This window comes from Diabrotica undecimpunctata, chromosome 7 (genome assembly GCF_040954645.1).
Source record: "Diabrotica undecimpunctata isolate CICGRU chromosome 7, icDiaUnde3, whole genome shotgun sequence".
Taxonomy (NCBI): Eukaryota; Metazoa; Arthropoda; class Insecta; order Coleoptera; family Chrysomelidae; genus Diabrotica; species Diabrotica undecimpunctata.
Genome location: NC_092809.1, coordinates 92063706 through 92085932, shown reverse-complemented (window position 1 = coordinate 92085932; position 22227 = coordinate 92063706). Strand labels below are relative to the sequence as shown.

General features: G+C 33.5%; 1 protein-coding gene across 1 annotated transcript in view; it reads right to left on the bottom strand.

Moving 5' to 3' along the window:
* Positions 1-9704: 9704 nt before the first annotated feature.
* LOC140445577 (osteopetrosis-associated transmembrane protein 1) overlaps positions 9705-22227 on the bottom strand; it is an 85015-nt gene continuing 72492 nt past the window's right edge. Inside the window, exon 6 of the mRNA XM_072537699.1 lies at positions 9705-9868. Coding sequence (XP_072393800.1) covers positions 9828-9868 — 41 coding nt within the window. The 3' untranslated portion in view covers positions 9705-9827. The remainder of the gene's footprint in view (positions 9869-22227) is intronic.

Below are 22227 nucleotides of genomic sequence, written 5' to 3'. Positions count from 1 at the left end.
ATAAGGAAATCAACAGAAACAGCAGTGGACAAAGTAGTTCAGAAAATCAGTCACTCAATTAATTATGGAGAGAATATTTAGAAGGCACATTTAATAATGCCCTATCAAATAGATCCACTATCAATGTGTGTTACTATGTGTAACTGAATCAAAGCAATGCTGGAAAATGTATTGTTGAGTGAATAGAAGATTGACACAAAGGTGCAAGGAGAGATTTTGGCCAAAACTGCTAAGGGTGTCCACAGGGGGGAGTGTTTTCTCCCCTCCTCTGGTCACTCCTGGTGGATCACTTGATGTCACTTCTTGACGCACACGGGGGAAGAAGTACATGCCTATAGGGATGATCTAGTAATTATGGTAAGAGGAAAATATGGTAATTTTCTTTCCAGCACACTCCAAAGAACATTAAATATACTTAGTAGGTAGTATGACATGGAAAAATTCTCTATCAATCTTAGTAAAACATGTAGGAGTAATATTAGATAAGCAGCTTACATGTAACGCCCAGTTGGAAAGAATAACCTACAAAGCAAAGGTTTCCCTTTCTACATGTCAAAGAGTATGTGGGAAAATTTGGGGTTTGAAACCCAAACCGATGTATTGGCTATATATGACTAGTCAGATCTATGATTACGTATGGCGCACTTATATGGTAGTTTAAATAACAACAAAAGACCACTTAATAGAAGCTGAATAAGCTTCAAAGACAAGCATTGTTGCGTAGCGCAACCTAAAATTATGATCCAAATGACGAACACCCTTTTTCTTCAAAATAAACAACTACTTTTAGTTTTAAGTCGAGTTGTACCCGAGAATGCACGATAGATATTGCATAATATATTCTTTGCACAGAATTGCGAGATTATCACGTACTCTCTTCTCAATTTTATTAGAAAAAAACATCAGTCATTGTCACTGTCATATTTGATTAATTAAAAATAATTCGCTCATTTTTTCACCACAGAATGTTTAACTAAAGCAAAATAAAGTTTTTTAAGTGGTAAGTGTTGGTAATCGAAGGTATTGCCCCAACAGGCAGTGAGCAACACTATCAGGAGGAGAAATAAAATCCCCCGGTGTTCTACATGTTCCTAACGAGCCGGATACAGCAACTGTTCCCGTTTATGTAAAGCTGGAAGCTGAATTTTCATTAATTATAGCACGAGGGCGATCATCTCTCGTTTCTGCAAAGGCGTTTTCACGCAGTACTCAAGATTTTCTCAGATTTTCCAGGATCCAAGGTTGTTCTATTAGCGCCGAGAGGCCGGTATATCGACATCGACACTTGCAAGGGATAAGGAGTTTATGTGTGGTCGCGGTTGGACTTAATGTGCGATTTGGTAATTTATTGTAACTTTTACGAATTGTTTTTTGCATCGTTGCATGTCATTTTATTTTTAGATTTTAGATTCGCAGTGATTATAAGTAGATTTTTATGGTAATATTATTTAGTTCATGATACTAAGTATCTCTTGTTCTATTTAAAATTTGTATTATTTTTTCTCACGTTCAAAATGACTGATGTTGCAAAAATTATAAAATTGAGAGGGCATACTAAAGCTTGTATTACTAGAATTCAAACATTTGTCTCAAAAAACCAAAATGTAGTTTTAGATTGCGGTCAATATATTGCACGCAAAAATGTATTAAATGAAACTTATCGCGAGTATCTCAACCTACAAAAGGAACTTGAATTAGAAGATTTTAATAAATATTGTTCAGATAGGGACATAGTTGAAGAACAGTATTATAATTTAGATTCATATTTGTACGAGAAAATCACGCAATTATCTGCAAAACCAGTTCAAACTCAACCTATTGTAACAAATGTAACACCATCTGTTAGCACAATTCAAAATGTAAAGTTGCCAGAATTAAAAATACCTTTTTTCTCGGGCGAAATCTCAGAATGGCCCAGCTTTTTTGACGTTTTCACCAAATTAATAACAAATGATAAACAGTTATCTAATGCTCAAAAACTTATTTATCTCAAATCAGTGTTAAGGAATGAACCGTTAAAGTTAATTGACAATCTAGAAATAATTGATTCCAATTTTGAAATTGCAATACAAAATTTATGCGATAGATTTGAAAATAAATATTTAATAGTAAACAGTCATTTGAACAGTTTATTAAATGCTCCACTCATTACAAAACCCAATGCACATGCTCTAAGGGATTTCTTAACTCAAATTAAAAGTCATCTCGCTGCCTTAGAAAACCTCAACATCTCGAATCAACTCACTGATTTAATTCTCATCAATCTCTTTACTCAAAAATTAGACTATAATACTAAAAGATCATTTGAAACCGAGCGTAATATAAACAAACTCCCAAGTTTAATGGAGTTCCTTGAATTTATTGAAAGAAAATGCAAAATTCTCGAAAATCTTGTTCCTGAGTACTCTCATTCTCCGAAACAAAAACAACCTTCTCGTTTTACTTCTCTTAACACGGTTAGCAATAATTTGCAGTATAGTAGTAATACTCAGTATTTTAAATGTTTCTTATGTCAAAATAACTCCCATAAAATATACACTTGCCGGGAATTCTTAAATATGTCTGAAAATGAGCGTTTTCAAACGGTCAACGCAAAGAAAGCGTGTCTCAACTGCTTGGCTAGTGGTCATTCAGCAAGCTCATGTACCTCTGCGTCAAATTGCGCTACATGTAAAAGGAGACATCACACATTGCTCCACTTCTCTAACGCTTCTACTCATAACTCAAATAGTTCTCGTTTCATTTCAAGAACAAATCAAGATTATCGTAGTCTACCCACTAGAAACACTCACTTCCAAAACACTCGTCACTCTCAAGACTCACAAGAAAATCATAATTCTCAAAATACTCGCCAGTTTCACAATATGCATGATATTCCACTCTAATGTATCTCGTGATCCCAATACTCAAAGCGAAACTTCAAGTTCTCCTGCAATTCCATGAATAGCAAATCAATCTCAGTCTAATGATGTCTACCGAGCATCATCTCTCTCTACACTCTCAGGAAAAAAGGAGGTCCTACTCCAAACAGCATGTGTTACAATTTATGATTCTCATAATAATCCCGTTAAGGTTCGCTGCCTTACAGACTCAGCTAGTCAGCTTTCGTTTATCACTGAGGAATTAGCAAGTCGTTTGAAATGTATTCCTTACACAAAAAGTCTTCAAATTTCTGAAATGAAGTATCCTTGTTCGTTCAAACTCAAAATACCGATTCACTCGTACGGTCGTTTTGGGAAATAGAAGAAATCTCGTCTTCTACTTGTACTCCAAAAATCCTAACTCCTTCGGAGCAACAGGCCGAAGACATTTTTAAATCGTCACTTAAAATATTATCATCTGGTAGATTCCAAGTAGATCTCCCTTTCAAATCTCCCAACGAATATAAAAAAATTGGCGAATCGTTTTTCCTCGCAAAGAAGCGACTCCTAAACCTCGAACAGAAACTGATCAAGTCAGATCAATTATACGCACAGTATAAACAATTTATTCATGAATATATTGCACTTGGACATTGCAGATATGTGCCTCTCTCCACTCGAAATATTCACTCTGATTTAAAATAGTTTATTCCTCACCATTGCGTTTTAAAGGATAGCGTAACAAATAAGTTGCGTGTTGTCTTTGATGGCAGTATGAAAACTACCTCAAATCTAAGTCTTAATGACATAATGCTTCCTGGTTATACGGTACAACGCGAATTATTCGATATTTTGATAAATTTTAGATTATTTAAATACTGTATTGTAGCAGATCTACGTCATATGTACAGACAAATTCGAGTAAATCCCGAACAGGTATTTCTGTTGAACATCTTATGGCGTGATTCACCTCAAGAGGATTTGAAATGTCTTCAACTGGAAACTGTCACTTATGGATTAAATAACTCCGGTTTTCTCAGCACTAGATGTCTTAAGGAATTAGCTCAAAAAAATTCCGACAAATTTCCCTTGGCTAGTGATGCTCTTTTAAATTGCTGTTATATCGATGATGTGCTGTATGGCTGTAACGATTTTGAAACACTCTTCGAAATTCATCGTCAATTAACTGAATGTTTAAACCTCGATTGTTTCTCGCTTCATAAATGGTGTGCAAACTCACCTGAATTTCTCACAGGTATTTCTCATATCTCTAATGAAGCTAGTTATGTAATCAATCCTGAAAATCACACGAACAAAATTCTCGGCCTATGTTGGAATTCTCACTCCGATCATTTTTCAGTTCTTGTGCCAAAGGTTACCGTTAAGGATACCTATACAAAAAGAGAAGTTCTCTCTTTAATTGCTTCTATTTATGACCCTATCGGATTGATTAACCCTGTAGTGGTATCTGCCAAATTAATTATGAGAAAGATTTGGTTAGAAAGGTCGAATTGGGATGACCACCTCAGTCCAAATTTGCTTACAGAATGGAATCTATTTTTACAAACACTTCCTCACCTCTCCAATCTCAAGATTCCTAGGTAGCTGCAAAATTCTAGCAATGTAACAAGTACTCAAATACATGGGTTTTCGGATGCAAGTCTTAGCGCGTATGGTGCTTGCGTTTATTTAAGAACATCACACGAAAATGGCTTTATCTCTTGCAATCTAATCTCCTCAAAGAGTCGTGTTAGTCCTGTAAAAGTTGTGACTCTTCCTCGATTAGAACTTCTAGGAGTATTATTACTCTCTAATCTTGTTACGAAAATTCTTTCTGTCTTGATTCCATCCCAATCTCAGATAAATTGTGTCAATTTATGGACAGATTCCGAAATCGTCCTCGCGTGGATTAATTCACACCCTTCTCGTTGGTCTACCTTTGTAGCCAATAGAGTAACTCAAATTCAAGAACTCACCTTCAACCATACATGGAGACATGTACGATCGAAAGGCAACCCTGCGGATATATTATCTCGTTGTGCTACACCCTTGCAGTTGCTTGATTGTGATCTTTGGTTTAATGGTCCTCAATTTTTGTCAGATCCACACTTTGATTTCAACCTCTTTGTATATAATGGTCCTTCGAGTATTAATGTTGATGAACTGCCTGAACTCAAAAGGGTTACTCATCTGATCAGAAAACCAGATTCACAAGTGTATGATGCCCTCTGCAAATTTTCATGTTTCACTCGACTTCAGAGAGCTTTTGCATACTGCCTTCGTTTTATTCACAATGTAAGAGCTAAGTCTCATAGACGTACAGGTCCTCTCACTCCACATGAACTCTCTAGTTCTGAGTTAATGATTATCAAATTTACCCAGTCTCATTTCTTCAGTTCGGAAATCCAATTTTTAATGGATAATCGTCTGCTTAACGATAAGTCTATTCGTAAATTGAATCCCTTTCTAGATTCGTCTCAAATCATACGAGTAGGCGGTCGTCTTCTCCTTTCAGATGTTTCTTATGATCAGAAATTTCCTCTACTGTTACCCTCAAAATCACATATTGTCAATTTATTACTTACCCGAGAACATCGAAGACTTCTACATTCTGGCCCACAAAATACACTGTCCAATGTTAGATTGAAATTCTGGCCTCTTGATGGTCTTCGACAAATCAAACGTATAATACAAAATTGTCTCACTTGTTACCGTTTTAACGCACAAGTCGCTTCCCAAATCATGGCTAATCTCCCGAGGGAAAGAGTTCAAATTGCACGTCCATTTATAAACGTTGGAGTTGATTTTGGTGGTCCATTTCCAATCAAGACCTCTAAACTCAAGAGAGCTCCCCTTACTAAGGCCTATATGGCAGTGTTTGTATGTTTAGCTACTCGCGCCGTGCATGTGGAATTAATTTCCAGTCTTTCTACTGAAGCGTTCTTATTGACTCTGAAAAGAATTATCGCCCGAAGGGGTAATCCGAGTATTATTTTCAGCGATAATGGCACCAACTTTCTAGGTGCGAAAAATCAATTGAAAGAACTTTATGAGTTGCTTCTCAAAGGTGATACCTCTGAATCTATTCGCTCTTTCGTTACTTCATGTCAAATTCAATGGAAGTTTATCCCTCCACGCTCACCACACCACGGTGGTATTTGGGAAGCTGCCATAAAGAGCTTCAAATATCATCTCGTAAGAATAATGGGTAACTCCAATTTTACTTTCGAAGAACTATCCACTGTACTTTCGCAGATTGAAGCAGTGCTCAATTCACGCCCTATCTGTGCGCTCTCAGATGACCCGTCCGATTTTTCCTTTCTTACTCCCGGACACTTCCTTATTGGATCTAACTTAATGTCTTATCCTGAATTAGATCTCTCTGATATTCAAGAAAATAAATTGTCTTTGTGGAATAAATGCACAAGAATTCAGCAGCATATGTGGAAGGTTTGGACCCGCGATTATCTTAATAGGCTTCAAAGTAGACCTAAATGGTTCACTCCTCAGGTAGGCATAAAGCCTGATGATCTCGTCTTGCTTAAGGACGAAAACTCGCCTCCTCTCAAATGGCCTATAATATATATATATATATATATATATATATATATATATATATATATATATATATATATATATATATATATATATATATATATATATATATATATATATATATATATATATATATATATATATATATATATATATATATATATATATATATATATATATATATATATATCGTCCGTTCGCAAGCAATACCCTTCCGGTATTGCTATTTCTTTTATTTGCTATGTCGCATGTTATAATCCGTTTAGTTGTTTATTTTGTACTTAGCAAGAGGTCTTATAAATTTGTCTTTTAGTTAAACTATTTTTATCCATAGTGGCCGATGACATCTCGTATGTAACTATACTTTCATTAATATTGAAGACACTGTGTAGTGCCCTTTTTTTAGTCGCCTTATTTGTTTTTTCTATTTTTATGTATTCTTGATATCCTTCCCTTTCATTTAACGTATCACACGTTACAATCGGACCAATAACAAAGAAGATATGATGATATTTGCTATCCCCTCTCCTTTCCAATGATGTATTATACGTTACGATCCGACGAACTATTCTACCCCCACCACAAAACTTTTAAAAAATGAGCAGAATGAACCTTAGCATTTTCTTATGGGATTTTATATGGGAAATGAAAGGTATAGCAGCTTTTCTACAGGTATAGCTTTTACTTAATTTTATTTAATTGTTATTTAATTTTACGTAATTCTGCTTAACTTGATTTAATCTTATTTAGTTTTAATTTTATTTTATTTTGGTAAAGCGTTGACGTTTGTCGAAAGTCATTTTATTTTTATAGTAAGTGTATGTTTATCTTACCCAATGACATAATAATGAATATTATATTATACGTAATTGATCTCACCTTACAATTACAGTAACCTATATTTTTTAGCAATTTTGCGAAAACATTAATTATTGAGAAGCAGTAAAATTTCTGATTAACAATATTTGAATCATCAATTTGTAGAATGAATTAGCAATAAATCAACCGTATCGTTTCAAGAACAAAATATGATTGAAATGTCGTCGTTACCTTACTGGACAAACGGTCTTGTGATCATAGCCTTTTATATAGATAGATTCTCTTCATTTTCGCAATTTGTAATAATTCACGTTTTGTGAGTTTTGCCTCATACTTGATCTTGTTTGTTGTCAACCAGGTAATAATTTCCATTCTAGTTAAAATAGTGTAAGGTTGCATTTCTAAAAGAATACTGTGGTATGGAGAATTATCAATCACAATGAATGATGGCCCTTCTAAATTGGGAATTGATTGTTTACTTATTCATTTATTGAAAATTTCATTGTTCATTTACCCATTATAATCAGCTATTTTAGATTTTGAGCAAAATAATAAACTTGCTTCATTAACAAATCCTTTCGTAGAAATACCGTGAACAATTATAAAACGTTTACCGTCATACCCTTCTGGTTTATTAAATAAATTCTTACTCTCATAAATTGAACACATAATTTATAAACACACTACAAAACAGAATTTACAATTGTCAGTAGATAAATCAATCACCTACCATTCTTCTATGACTGTCCCTGTTCAATGCATGGTGTTGTGTATGGGCACGCGGTTTAAGTTAATCGTTTTAGTTTCTGTGAGTAGGAAAGAGACGTAATAATGTGAATATAAATAAAAAATAATTCGTGAATAATGTTAGTCAATTTTACCAAGGCTGCTGCAGGGCAAAAGGGTTGTCCAAAAAAGCCATTAGAGGCTATGACAAAACAAAAACTCAGAAGCCCGAAGGTCCAAGAAGGCCAAGATCAGACGAAAGCACACCATCTCAATAGATTCTGAATCTCGAGAAGAGCTCCATAAACTCAAAATGTCACCCTTTTTCGAAGTGGGAAAGTTAACTATTCGATACAAGGAAGGAAAGACAAAAACACTGGAGGAAAAGCCAGTAGCCTCACTCCAGTGAAACAGGGGAAATCCTTCATATGGAATTTGTATTGGAATTTTCTTTGGAAGAGGAACAACCTTCTTCAAGCGGAACCAACCCACTTGTAAGGACTACTGCCAAAGAGTGCGCTGGACCCACAGAAGAAGAGGGAACCGGATAAGTCTTCGTAGTGAAGAGAGAAATAAGGTTTCGGCAGGCCAATCTTTAACACGCAAAAGCCGCATCGGCAACGCTGGTTAGAAGAGTGGAACAAGAAGGCATTGATGTTGTCCTCCTGCAGGAACCCTGGAGAATAGCTGAGAAGATTTCTGGCTTATCAACCAGACAAGGTAAGGTTTGTAACGATATGTAACAAGTTCCTCTTCCATCGATGTGCGCTAGAGGAGATGGAAGGCCTTCGACCTCATAAAAGAGCAGCCGCCGCACAAGAAAGAGGAGTTCCGTCGGAGTACTGATCTGACAACAACTCCACTGGCCCTAGGATATTGACTGAAGGTCAATCGCTTCTACTAGAGTATTGATCTATTGGCAGTTCCGTACTCGGTCTTGGAGTATTGATCTGAGGCAGACCTATTATTTCCTGTGACCGAGTACTGATTGGTCACGGTCCGTTCCTCGCCGGGCCGAGTGTTGATAAGCCCGTTCCGTCTCTATTCATTTGATCCATTCCTTCCCTTTTGTGTGTATTAACACACCGTAATTGCCGTTTAGATTTTATGTCATTAAATTCTATTTTATTTTTCGCAGATATTAAACAGTGGGTCATATTGCCGCCGAACCTGTCGTCGCCACGATTAACCTTTTAATTTTTATTGTATATATTATGTAGCCGTAGCATCCAATTTTATTTTGTTATTTATTTATTTCGAATATATTTTTATTTAAATTAAACCTGTGTTTTACTGAGTCTGTTATCTAAAAGAGATACCCGTCACAGGTTTTTTACACACCTAAAGCTATTAAGCCAAGGTCGTAATCCCGGTGCTCTGCACTGATTATATTGTTACATGTATTCTAACAATAACCACTAACTATAACAGAAACCAACTTTTGTCACTAAGGCACGCAAAGAAGTGTTAGATTTAACACTCTGTACAAGCAAGGTTAGTGATATAATAACAAATTAATATATGCCTGATGAACCCTCATGTTCGGATCACACACATAATACGATTTGACCTCAATTTATTTCTATCTGATTTTATATCCGATATATAATCCGGAAATATAATAGATAGTCTAAGCTCATCGTGAAACCTTGTATAATTTCCCTATTTGTGAGTTATTTGAAGTTTGTATATTATTTACATTCAATATTACAACATTCGCAGAACAATGATAAAATACAAAAAATTGGGATGTTTAAAATATATATTATAAACTTAAATAAAAATTAAATCGAATAATATAAATGGATAGATATAAGAATATACAAAAATTATATTACATATAATAATTCAGTCTTCTATTTATTTTTAATCTTTGAATAAACTTAAGGATTCAAAAAATCTTGACTCTGAAACAAAAGAAATTAGTATTAGGCTAATAAACTCAAGTATCATAAAAATAAGTAACATAAAGTATAGTATGGACATTGTTAGATATGATTTTTTGATATGCATTAACTAACAATAGTGGGCGACGTGACTTTATAGAATTCACAGGCATGTTTGAGCTATAATTTCATTAGCGTACATTTAGCATGTGTGTAAGTCTGCAAATTTGACTGTCAAAAATATTTGTTTAGTTTGAATACCCCAAAATTTATTAAGCGCTAAAAAAACCAGTGTCAATTTGTATAAAGAAATGTTGAAAAATTCAAAGTCGGTCATATGATTGAAACATGAGTCACCTACATATCATGTACATTTCGCAGCACAAATATACGCAGCATTTCATGACATAGAAAAAGCCTTTGATAAAGTACCAAGACAGAAACTATGAAAAATACCAAGAGAAAAAGGAATCGACAACAAGTTACAAAGAATGCTACAAAAAATATACAATTAGAACAACAATGCCGTAATTAGTAATAATTCAATATCAGAAACTTTTAAAATAAATGGAGGTTTCAGACAGGGAGGAGCACTTAGCCCAACACTATTTCTAATATTTATGGACGAAATTATTAAGAAATACATAAAAAGGAGTAAAAAACTAAATGTAGAGTATAGAAATCTACAAAGAGTAGAAATCTCGGAAGGAGTAATTGCTGATGATTTGGTGCTAATTGCAAAAACTTAATAATAACTTCAGGATAGTATGGAAATATGGAAAGAAGTATTCACGTAAAACGGAATGAAGATAAATATTAACAAAACAAAAGTTATGTAGATAGGAGAAACAAGAGTAGAACTTAATACAGAAATTGGAGGAACAAAAATAGAAAAAGTTAAAACTTTTACACACTTATAAGTAATAATAGAAGAAACAGGATCTCTAGAATCAGAAATCAATAGCAGAGTAAAGAAAACTCTACAACAATATCATACAATGAATAAAAAATTTATATGCAGAAAAGAAATATCACGGAATACAAAAATGAAAGTTTTCAAATCAGTTTATAGACCTGTCCTGACTTATGGCAGCAAATCATGGGTACTAACGGTACGACAACAGAGCAAGATACATGCTATAGAGGTGAAGTTTTTAAGAATAAAAGGCGTTACCAAAATGGATAGAATAAGGAACACATATATAAGAGACGAACTGAAAATACAATCCACATTGGAGTTTATAGAAGAGAGACAGCTAAGTTGGCGGGGTCATTTACACCGGATGAAGGATACCGTACCAGTGAGAAGAGTGTGGGAAGCAAAAATATTGAAAAACAAAAAAAGGGGAAGACCAAGAAATACATGGGATGAAGTAATAGATATTGGAGAGAAGAGGAGTAACATGGACAGACGCAAGAAGGTTGACACGAAACGGCAAAGAATGGAAGAAATTTGTTAAGAAGTAAATTAAATCTTACACCATTATAGGGTATCTTCTTTACATATTTCCATACTATCCTGAAGTTATTATTAAGTTTTTGCAATTAGCACCAAATCATCAGCAAATACTCCTTCCGAGATTTCTACTCTTTGTAGATTTCTATACTCTACATTCAGTTTTTTACTCCTTTTTATGCATTTCTTAATAATTTCGTCCATAAATATTAGAAATAGTGTTGGGCTAAGTGCTCCTCCCTGTCTGAAACCTCCATTTATTGTAAACGTTTCTGATATTGAATTATTACTAATTACGGCATTGTTGTTCTAATTGTATATTTTTTGTATCATTCTTAGCAACTTGTTGTCGATTCCTTTTTCTCTTAGTATTTTCCATAGTTTCTGTCTTGGTACTTTATCAAAGGCTTTTTCCATGTCATGAAATGCTGCGTATATTTTCTTTTTCTCTTGCAGCGCTTTTTGTGATATCTTTTTTAAAGTAAATTTATGATCCTGTATACTCCTACCACTCCTAAATCCAGTTTGTGCTTCGTCTAATGTGTGTTCTGTCAGTATTCTTATTTTTTTTTCATATATATATATATATATATATATATATATATATATATATATATTTATATATATATATATATATATATATATATATATATATATATATATATTATATATTATATTATATATATAAATATATATATATATATATTATATATTATATTATATATATAAATATATATATATATATATATATATATATATATATATATATATATATATATATATATCTACGGCATAAAGTGGACTCCGCCCATGTTAAAATTCAGGTTCAAGTGAGCTCCGTGGTCAAGTGGCCACCGATATACGGAGCTCACTTGACCATTCCATAATATTCGCTCTGTCGATTCGTCAACATGTATAGTTTCACAATTTTTAAAAATTTTGTGGAGCCCCTAAGTACCCCTGTATCATGAATGTATATCGCTTAGTTCACGTGTATATATTATAGGGGTCGTTCAGATCTTGTTCCGTGTATATTGGAACCATACGTATATCGGTTTAAGTAAGCTCTGATAGTTTGGCAACTATGGGATTAAGCTGTTTATTTCCAGTGTATATTCTAAACGGTTCATATAGACTCCTTACTTTTGTTATCATTCATACGCATTACAGTATGTAACAGATATGTGTACTACCAAATACCTGTTTTTGGTAGGTACGTGCTTTTCTAAAAATAGATTTATAGATACAAAAGGATTTCATTACCAAGTTGGATGTGTTTTTTCATATGCGAAAATTTCCTAATGTATTTTGTTAACGTGAGTATGTCTTTATAAGTTTTATTTAAGAATCCGGTTAATAAGAACTTCTTTTATTTCATCCATTGTTTCATGATATCTTATATACAGCTTTTTTATTATTTTAATTCTTCTATTTTATTATTTTATTTTTTTCTGGATTCTATTTCTTATTATTCTATTTTTTAATTCTGGATAAAAGGTTATCTCAAAATAAATATTTAAGTGCTAAAATAGATATTTTTTTCTCAAAATAAATATTTAAGTGCTAAAATAGATATTTTTTTGTTAAAATGGGTAGTAGTGCACAAAAAAGGGAAGAATGATTAATTTTTCTAACATGAATTATACCACTTCACCAATATTACATATTTCTGAATGTTTTATCTCGTATTTAGGAGTAATATGTAATCAATCTAAGTGGAGTTAGTGTCAAATTTGCAATGATCTTTATAAGTAATAGCTTACTGACTGTCTTTACATGTTCAGTTCACATAAATAAACCTTGTCCCTTCAAAAAGAGCGATTTGAACGGTAAAGTTAACTAAGAAAGTGCGATAAGTCTTGTACCACCCCACATGCACACAAGTTAACCGGTGTTTGCAGGCAAGAGTCCTCCTGGCAGATTTAAGGAAGATAACTACCATAAGGAAGTTCCGTTCATATCTAGGACCTAGATATTAACCTCGCGAAAACAGAGTACCTATCTACAAGTGAAGAAGACATAGAAGATCTACAGATTGATGACAACGTAACAATCAAAGGAAAGGATAAATTCAAATACCTGGGGTTTATAATCACGAAAAAGGCAACAACAGAGGAAGAAATTACACAAAGATTAGGACAAACAAGAACAGCAATCCGACAACTTAACTCAGTATGGTGGGATAGACACCTAAATATGAAGACAAAAACGCAGATTTATAAAACATTAGTGCGAAGTATTATGACATATGGGGCTGAAAATTGGATCATAAACAAGAAAACCAGCAGTAAGATAGTAGCAACAGAGATGGAATGCCTGCGAAGATGCTGCAGAGTAACAAGAATGGATAGGAGAAGTAATGACGAAATAAAGCAAAGAACATCAATAGAAACAGACGTACTAACATATATAGAACAAAAAAGACTAAAGTGGTATGGACATGTAAGAAGAACTAGCGACAGCAGATGGATAAAGAAAATAACCGAATGGAGCCCCATAGGAAGGAGGAAAAGAGGACGACCCCGAAAATCCTGGAGGAACGAAGTAGACGACGCCATGAGTAAGAGAGGACTGAACGATGGAGAATGGAACAACAGAGAGAGATGGAAACGGTTGAGCGAGGGAAGGCAGTGAATACTGTAGAATCCCTAAATATATATAAGTTCCGTTCGAGGGATCAGATGGAGAGGAGCAGCTTATTTTTGTTTGTATATCTTGCAGATGTGTTGATATAGCCAGTTTTTCCTTGATTCTAGTCATAAAATGGGCTGGTAATCGTGGAGTGGATGTCACGAATCTGGACTTTGTTTTTTTTTGCTCTCTAGCTACTTATCTTCGGATATTAGGTGGACTGATAGCTACGATATTGTAGAGCTTATGTATGGATGTGAGTCTTAATATTCCCTGAATTTGGCTGACTAATTTATAACTAAATATTTTATTAAGTTATTTAAATAACTATTTATAAGCGGCATTTAGATTAACAAATACCACTCCTCATACCTGATATTTTTCGTACTTCTCTTCGCTGTGTTGGGCAAGATTTAGTATTTGTGACATATATGATCTAACCTGTCATATATAGCCACTTTTGTCTTTAAATTTGAGTTTTTCTTCTATTATCGGTTTATATTAAGGATCATGTACAGAAGTATTCTGTATATTTGACAAAATAAATAGATATATTGGCCGATAGCTTTTGTGGTCGTTGGAGTTTTTGCCAGGTTTAAGCAAGGCAACAACTTTGTCTTTGCTTTGCTTGTCTAAAGACTTTGAATATTAGCCATTGTTGTATTTTTAGTTCCAATTTTATAGTTAGTTTTGTGCTCAGATCCTCAGCCAGGAGCCGTAATATTGTTCATTATATACGTGGATAGCGGATCCAAGCTCAACATCGTTGAAAGGTTCTCTCAGCTGACTGGTTTTGTTTTCTCTCATTATAAGTTTTTCTTTGCTTCTTTGCCTGCATTTAATATGTAATTTTCAGCGATTAGCTTAATACCAAATACCATAGGATTGGCCATCTACGTGCTTCCTGCATTTTGTTAAGCGCATATGTAAAGTGGAGTGTCTTTATCTCTAGATATACTCTTAATATTTATACACATAATTAGAATAGTTGGTCCTAAAAAGGACCGATTTGACAAAAAACATATTGAACGGGTGATTTAAGAATTAACGATTACTTAATTATTCATTACCCAGGGTACGCCCGACTGCGGTGGTCTTACTAGTACTTCAATTTTCGTGAACGCTTCTACTTTAAACTTCATAAAAAATGACTAATCTTTCACTTTTCTGTTACTGTTATTTTAAGACGATATTTCGAGTCAGATTTGTATACTAATAACTATAGTCAATATAGTCTCTATAAGTAAATGAGTAAATAAACAGGTTAAAATAGGTGTAGAAAATTTTACCTACATATATCGGCACCATTATTTAGGAGATGGGTTTATCCCAGAGATCAAAGGTTACATACTTTTACAGGCGTATTCTAGGTTCTATTTATATATTTTTATTACTAAAAAAGTGTATTTATAATAAAGGCCTTAAGCTATCTGTAGATTCGATAAATATTAGAATCTATGGAAATTAGCAAATTAAAAAATACAGACATAATTCTGAATGACCAACTTGAGACAAACAGTTATCCCCTCCTCAACTTATTCAGTTACAAAATATGACGTGTAAACGCATACCTGTTTAATTGTTAGATAAAATGAATTTCCATCAAGTAACGGTCGAATCTATCACTTACTAAAAGAGTACGAAAAGACCTGCTTATGCTTTAGAGTATGGGTACTTTAGTACAAAGTACCCTTTGATTTTGCCAATTGCTTTGTCACTTTCTCAGCGATGGGTCTCCCTTTTGCTCATCAATAATGTTCCCGCTCGATATAGTTATTCTAAGATATTCAGATTTCACTATATGCTCTACATTTGGCTTTATCTCCTATTAATTTACAACTACGACGAAATCTTTATAATATATCTGATGCATTGATATTAAAGTGGAGTAGAATACTTGGTAGATAATATTTATTTGATTTGAGTATACTTATTTTACGACCTAGTACATAAAAAAATAAATACTTGTGTGCTCAGTGCTTTCTAAGTCTGTAAAACATAAACATGCTTCCATATTAGATTATACATTTATTAAGAATGTCCACTCTCTGAATTGAAGTTTTTATCTTAAAATATGACTGTGTCCCACAATCTTTCACAAAAGTTATTCTTTTCTGAAATTTTCTGAATAAGGTTCAATAGGTTTTTATATTTTGTTTTAAGTTTTAATCTTTAAATCGGAGTTCATTTTTTGAAAAATTATAAACATGTGACAACAAATTGCTATATGAACGGCGTTATGCATCACTAGACCCAGCCCCAATTTCTTAAATTGTGGATTATGGCGCTTTCTGGTGGGAAAGAGGAACAACAGGATAACATCAGATGTAGACCAAACAAAAGAAATTAGGACACGCATTGAAATAGCACGTGCATTATTTTTTAAACTTTAAAAGTTTCTTTGTTTTCGGGATATAAAGTTAGAGCCTGAGAATGCTTCGATGTTACGTGTTCTCTCCTTTTGTTTATGGCTTGGAGGCGTGAACACTCAAACAAGTCTATCTGAATAAGTTGGCCGCCTTTGAATTTTGGTGTTACAGAAGAATCCTACGAATATCATGGATTCAAAGAATGTCAAACGTGGAAGTAACTAGAATGATAGGAAATGGGGCGGAAATATTATTAACTATCAAAAGACGAAAACTTGAGTACTTAGGACATGTGATGAGAGGGCAAAAATACGCATTATTACAACTTATTATGCAAGGCAAAATCCGAGGAAAGCGAAATGTGGGAAGACGAAGAATATTCTGGCTTAAAAACTTAAGGGAATGGTTTGAATGCAGTAGTGCAGAACTTTATAGAGCGGCAGTCAACAGAGTCCGTATAGCCATGATGATTTCCAACCTTCGATAGAAGATGGAACTTAAAGAAGAAGATAGAAAAATGCATAAACTATCTACATAATAAATCCCATTAACCTGTTAGTAACGGATAACCAGATATATTTAAACAGATTAAGTACCTTTCTTTTTATTTTGGTTTTTGAATTGTGCATAACTAGAGCAAGCGACTAATTTTTGTGTATTAGTTTTGGACCAAGCGCCTCTTGCGAGCGTTTTAATGATTGTAAATCGAATATTTGGCAACATATGTACATAAACGTGGTTAACAATGGTGACGTTGGCAACTTGTTGAGGCGTTTAGGTTAAGAAGTAGTGGCAGTTATTGCTTAAATTTTTCTATAATAGTCACATTACAGAAGAGCTAACACAGAAAGAGAATACTTAACAAAAGACATAACATTAAGTAAAATGTATGAATTGTATATTGAAGAAGCAGACAATGATCTTGTTAAATTTTCGTTTTACAAAAAAATGTTTTTAACACGATTTAATCTTCAAAGAAAAAAGTTGAAAAAAGATACTTGTAGTAGATGTGATTGTTTCGAATTAGAAATTAAAAATTGCGAAGATAACGAACAATTAAGCGTTAAAAAAAGAAAAAATGTGCACTTAGAAGAAAGAAAGCTAGACATGAAGATAAGCAACGATTAACCAGAAGTGGAAACCTTTTGTTTTGATTTAAAGAAAAACTCTTCCCCTTTCGAGAATTCTAATAAATATTGTATATTATAAGCGTCAATTATGTATTTACAACCTTGGTATCCATAGCGCCAAGGATAAAAAAATCATTGTTATATTTGGATAGAAGGTGAAGCTGGTCGGGGAGCCCAGGACGTAGGCATTTGTCTTAAGAAACACATTGAAGAAAATGTTACTTCTGCAAAACATGTAATTTTGTGGTCAGACTTTTGTGGCGGCCAAAACCGCAGCATTAAAATAGTTTTTATTCTGAAAATGATTTTGGAAACTCATCCTACCATTGAAAAAATTACATTACGCTATTTCTTTCCTAGTCATAGCTTTTACCCAATGGTAGTGATTTTGGAGATTTTGAAAATGCCCTAAAATTTCAACAACGTTTATATACCGTTGATGATTACCTAAACGTGATGAAAAAATTCCGTAAAAAGAACCCACTAATAGTTCACAGAATGAAAAAAGAAGAATTCTTCAAGCTAAGAAGAAATACAAGCGAATCAACAGAAGAGACCAATTTAATAGATCTTGATAAAATATTAAAGTTAACAACTACAATTTCGTAAATATGGAACACTTTAAATATCTTAGATAAATAATCACGGTTAATAATAATGCCACTAAAGAAATACAGATCATAATTTAAACTTTTTACCTATTTTAATACACAGATGCTAATCATGGACAATGACTAAAACGGATAAGGAAGAACTACGAATATTTGAAAGGAAAATAATAGGAAAATTGTTTTAACCTCATTATCATATCGCTACAAATCCGTATAGAAGAAGAACACATACTTAATAAAGAAAGCTCATATAACGACATTGTTTAGGCAAATAAATTGCTTAAGGTAGATCGTACACATGCATAGACGCCAAGATGTCAAACTTGTAAAACTGGTATGGAAGGAAGTTAGCACATAAGAATACCACTTGGGCGTCTCAGTATGCAATGAAGAGAAAACATCCAATCATATCTCAAAAAATTAACATTGTGAAGGTTCTTCTCTGAACCCCATAACAAATGGCTAATCTTTTACTTTTCATTAAAAATTTAAATTTTAATAAGTCACGTAAATAACGTTTTAAAAGTGCCTTTCCTGAGATAACTTTTTTTAAGCCTGGTTTGTTTGATTACATGTAATTGATTTGATAGTCTCCAACAGATGAGTATTGACTATAGGTAGGATAGCAGGTAGTTAAACAGGCATGTGTTGATAAATATGATGGGTCGGTAGATATTCTCATTATTCCTAAATCTGACCTCATGTTACCTTCCCCCTTCATTTGTGGAAGTCCTAAAGGCATTTTTTCTCTTGGGGCATCCTCCCAATTTAACTTGGCATTGTAGTTATTATAGAGCCTTTGGATATAGCCAGCGCAACTTTAGCATTGAGATTTAGCTTCTTACACGACGTTGTTGTCTTTATATATGTGTTTGGCCTTGGCATTAGTTCCGTTCGGTATTGGTTAGTACGCGGACCTTTGTAAGTCGGAAAATACTTCTGATGGCTTTTCTAGCAATCCTGATCTAATTAATACCTGAGTTTTACGTACATTGTTTTGTTAGCGTTCTGGCCACATATCCACACATTAGCACTGGTTTAATCACTGTTTTATATATCCTGATTTAAGAAAGTCGTATTAGACCTCTGAATTTAAAAGTAATATAAGAGTTATATATACATCAGTTAGCTACCTGAATATTCCCTTTTATTTCTTATGTTACAACGTTATCTACGATATCTAAAGTGTTGCAATCCTTTAAAATTATATGGGTCTATTGTTACGTTATGCCCTACTCTACGTCATCTCTTTTGTATGTTAAAGAACATTTATATGCTTTATTACTGACTATTAGACCGTTTTTTTTATGTTAATATCATTATTTTATAGTATTCTAATAATTTATGGATTAAATCCGGATAGCAAATTGATATTCTTCACTTTCTCGGAAAAATAATATTCTAACACACAAAATCCTATTAAATTGCCAAAACCTTCCTTGCATATTCTATTCACTTATGAGGGGCAGCAGCAATATCAGTACCATAATAAGGCGTATAGTACTGGACTGGCTAATCGTTTGATAATGGGAAGCATGAGATTTAATGTTTTCGGGACTGCCATCTGTTAGCGGAGTGCAGAGATATTAGTACCAAGTTAATGTATATAGTAATTGTTGCTTGAACTTTATTATTATTAAACAACACTATATTTTCTAGTAAAATCATCATGACTTTACAGTAAGACAAATTTTCGAACGTTGGTTATGGAAACATCATGTACATACCACCAGGTTTCCTATGTCGATATCCAGCAAAATCGTTGTAATAAGGAGACGGCAAACAAAAATCCAGAGATAAAAATATGCACCAAGAAAGTCTGTTTTATTCAAAAGTCGAATAAACTACAGATTCTTGATTTAAATAGTCAAAAAATCAATAAACAGCTTAGTAAACTAGAAATAACGCCTATTTAACATGTAATCCATTAACGGGCCAAGGTACAAAGCACTCCTGGCATATGCTAATGATATGGATCTCATAAGAAACTTTCTCCGGTCCGCAAACATCTTTAACAAAGTGCACGAAAAATGTTTCACTTAAAATCAACGAAATGAAAACCAAATACAAGCGAATCAACAGAAGAGACCAATTTAATAAATTTAGAAAAAACATTAAAGTCAACAACTACAATTTCGAAAGTATGGAACATTTTAAATTTGCTGTGGCAAAAATCATCATTCTTGGGATACATTGATATTTATGTGGCAATCAGCTGTAAAAGTCATTGCCTTTTTCGTGTCTTATCATATTTTAGCATATCATATTTTGAGTGAAATTGATCCTAAATGCGTCTAATAATATTAAGTTTGTAAAACAGCTGTCCGTTTATGCTCATTCATTCACCTTTTGTAAAACAGTCTGTGTAAATATAAGGGATTTATATAATCTTTTCATTTCGTAATCTTTTCGTTTTATAATTATAGTTCTCTTGCTTTTATTTTCTATGGTAATACATATACATATACAATTCAAAAGGGAGAAAACCAGCGAATTCTAAATTAAACATAAACATTATTCTCTCTTTCTCCCTATATGTTATATAAAGATCATCGTCATCGTATAGTCAGAACGGAACAAGATTCTATTGCCTTTTCTTCTTTTTGTCTTCCCTTTCCTATTGAAAATACAGCCAGGTAAATGACGTTTTTAAAATTTATGTCAATATTTCTGAAGTGCCTTTCCTTGGATAATTTTTTTTAAGACCAGTTCGTTTGATTACATGTAATTGATTTGATATTCCACAACAGATAAGTATTGGTTGTAGGTAGGATAGCAGGTGTTGATAAATATAATGGGTCGGTAGATAGTCTCATTATTCCTAAATCTGACCATATGTTACTTCCTCCTTCATTTGTGGAAGTCTTAAAGGCATTTTTTCTCTTGGGGCATCCTCCCAATTTAACTTGGCAATGCAGTTATTATAGAGTCTTTGGATAAAGCCAGCGCAACTTTAGCACTGATGGCTTTTCTAGCAATCCTGGTCTAATTAATACGTTCTCGTCACGTATCCACACATTAGCACTGGTTTGATCACTATTTTATATATCCTGATTTTAGAGATTCGAATTAGACTTCTGGATTTAAAAGAGGGTTATATATACATAAACATCAGTTAGCTACCTAAATATTCCCTTTTATTTTTTATGTAACAACATTACCTACGGCATCTAAGACGCTGCAATCTTTCAAAATTATATATCTTTATTGTTCCGTTATGCCCTACCCTCGATCCTCTCTTTTGTATGTTAAAGAACATCTACTAGAACATCTACTAAAGAAAGCCTAACCACTTTAAAATCCGGTCACATTTTCTATCATGTCGGAGAAAACTATGGGAATGGAGGCATTGGGGTCTTTATTAATAAAAAACTAGCTGAGAATATCATATCAGTAAAAGCAGTTTCCACAAGAGTTATACTTGCAAAATTACAACTAAACACCCGTTACTCCATAAAAATCATTCAAGTCTATGCACCAACATCGAGTCACGCTGACGAAGAAATAGAACAGTTCTATGATGACTTGTACACAGCTGTTTCAGAAGACCAAGAACATTTTACGGTAATATGTGGTGACTTTAATGACAAAATAGGAATAAGCACTGACCCAGCTGAAAATGCCCTCGGAAATTTTGGCACACCAGGTAGAAACGAAAGGAGCGAAATACTCTTAAATTTCCTATTAGAAAACAATCTATATTTAATGAATAGCTTCTTCTATAAGAAGATCCATAGAAGATGGACTTGGAAGAGCCCCTATGGTAAGACAAAAAATGAGATCGACTTCATCATCACTGACAAAAAACATATAGTCAAAGATGTTACAGTCTTTAAATCAGTTTTCGGTTGCAAGCGATCATAGAATGGTCCGAGCAACTGTAGAAGTCAATATTAAGCAAGAAAGACTGAAGATGATAAAAAGTAAAAAATTCAAACCTTGGATGCGCCCAACGAATGAACTTGAGTTTGAAAAATATATCACCAGTAACTTACTCAGAAATACAACAAGAGAAGACATACATAACCTAAACGAAGAAATAGTAGATACATTAACACAAGATCAGGAAAAATTTGGCCCTAAACATGGAAAAGAACAAAAAAATAGTAAAGAAACGAAACAACAAATGGAAGATCGTAGAATGCTGAGAAGTCAAGGAAATGTTGACTCACAAGATATAAAC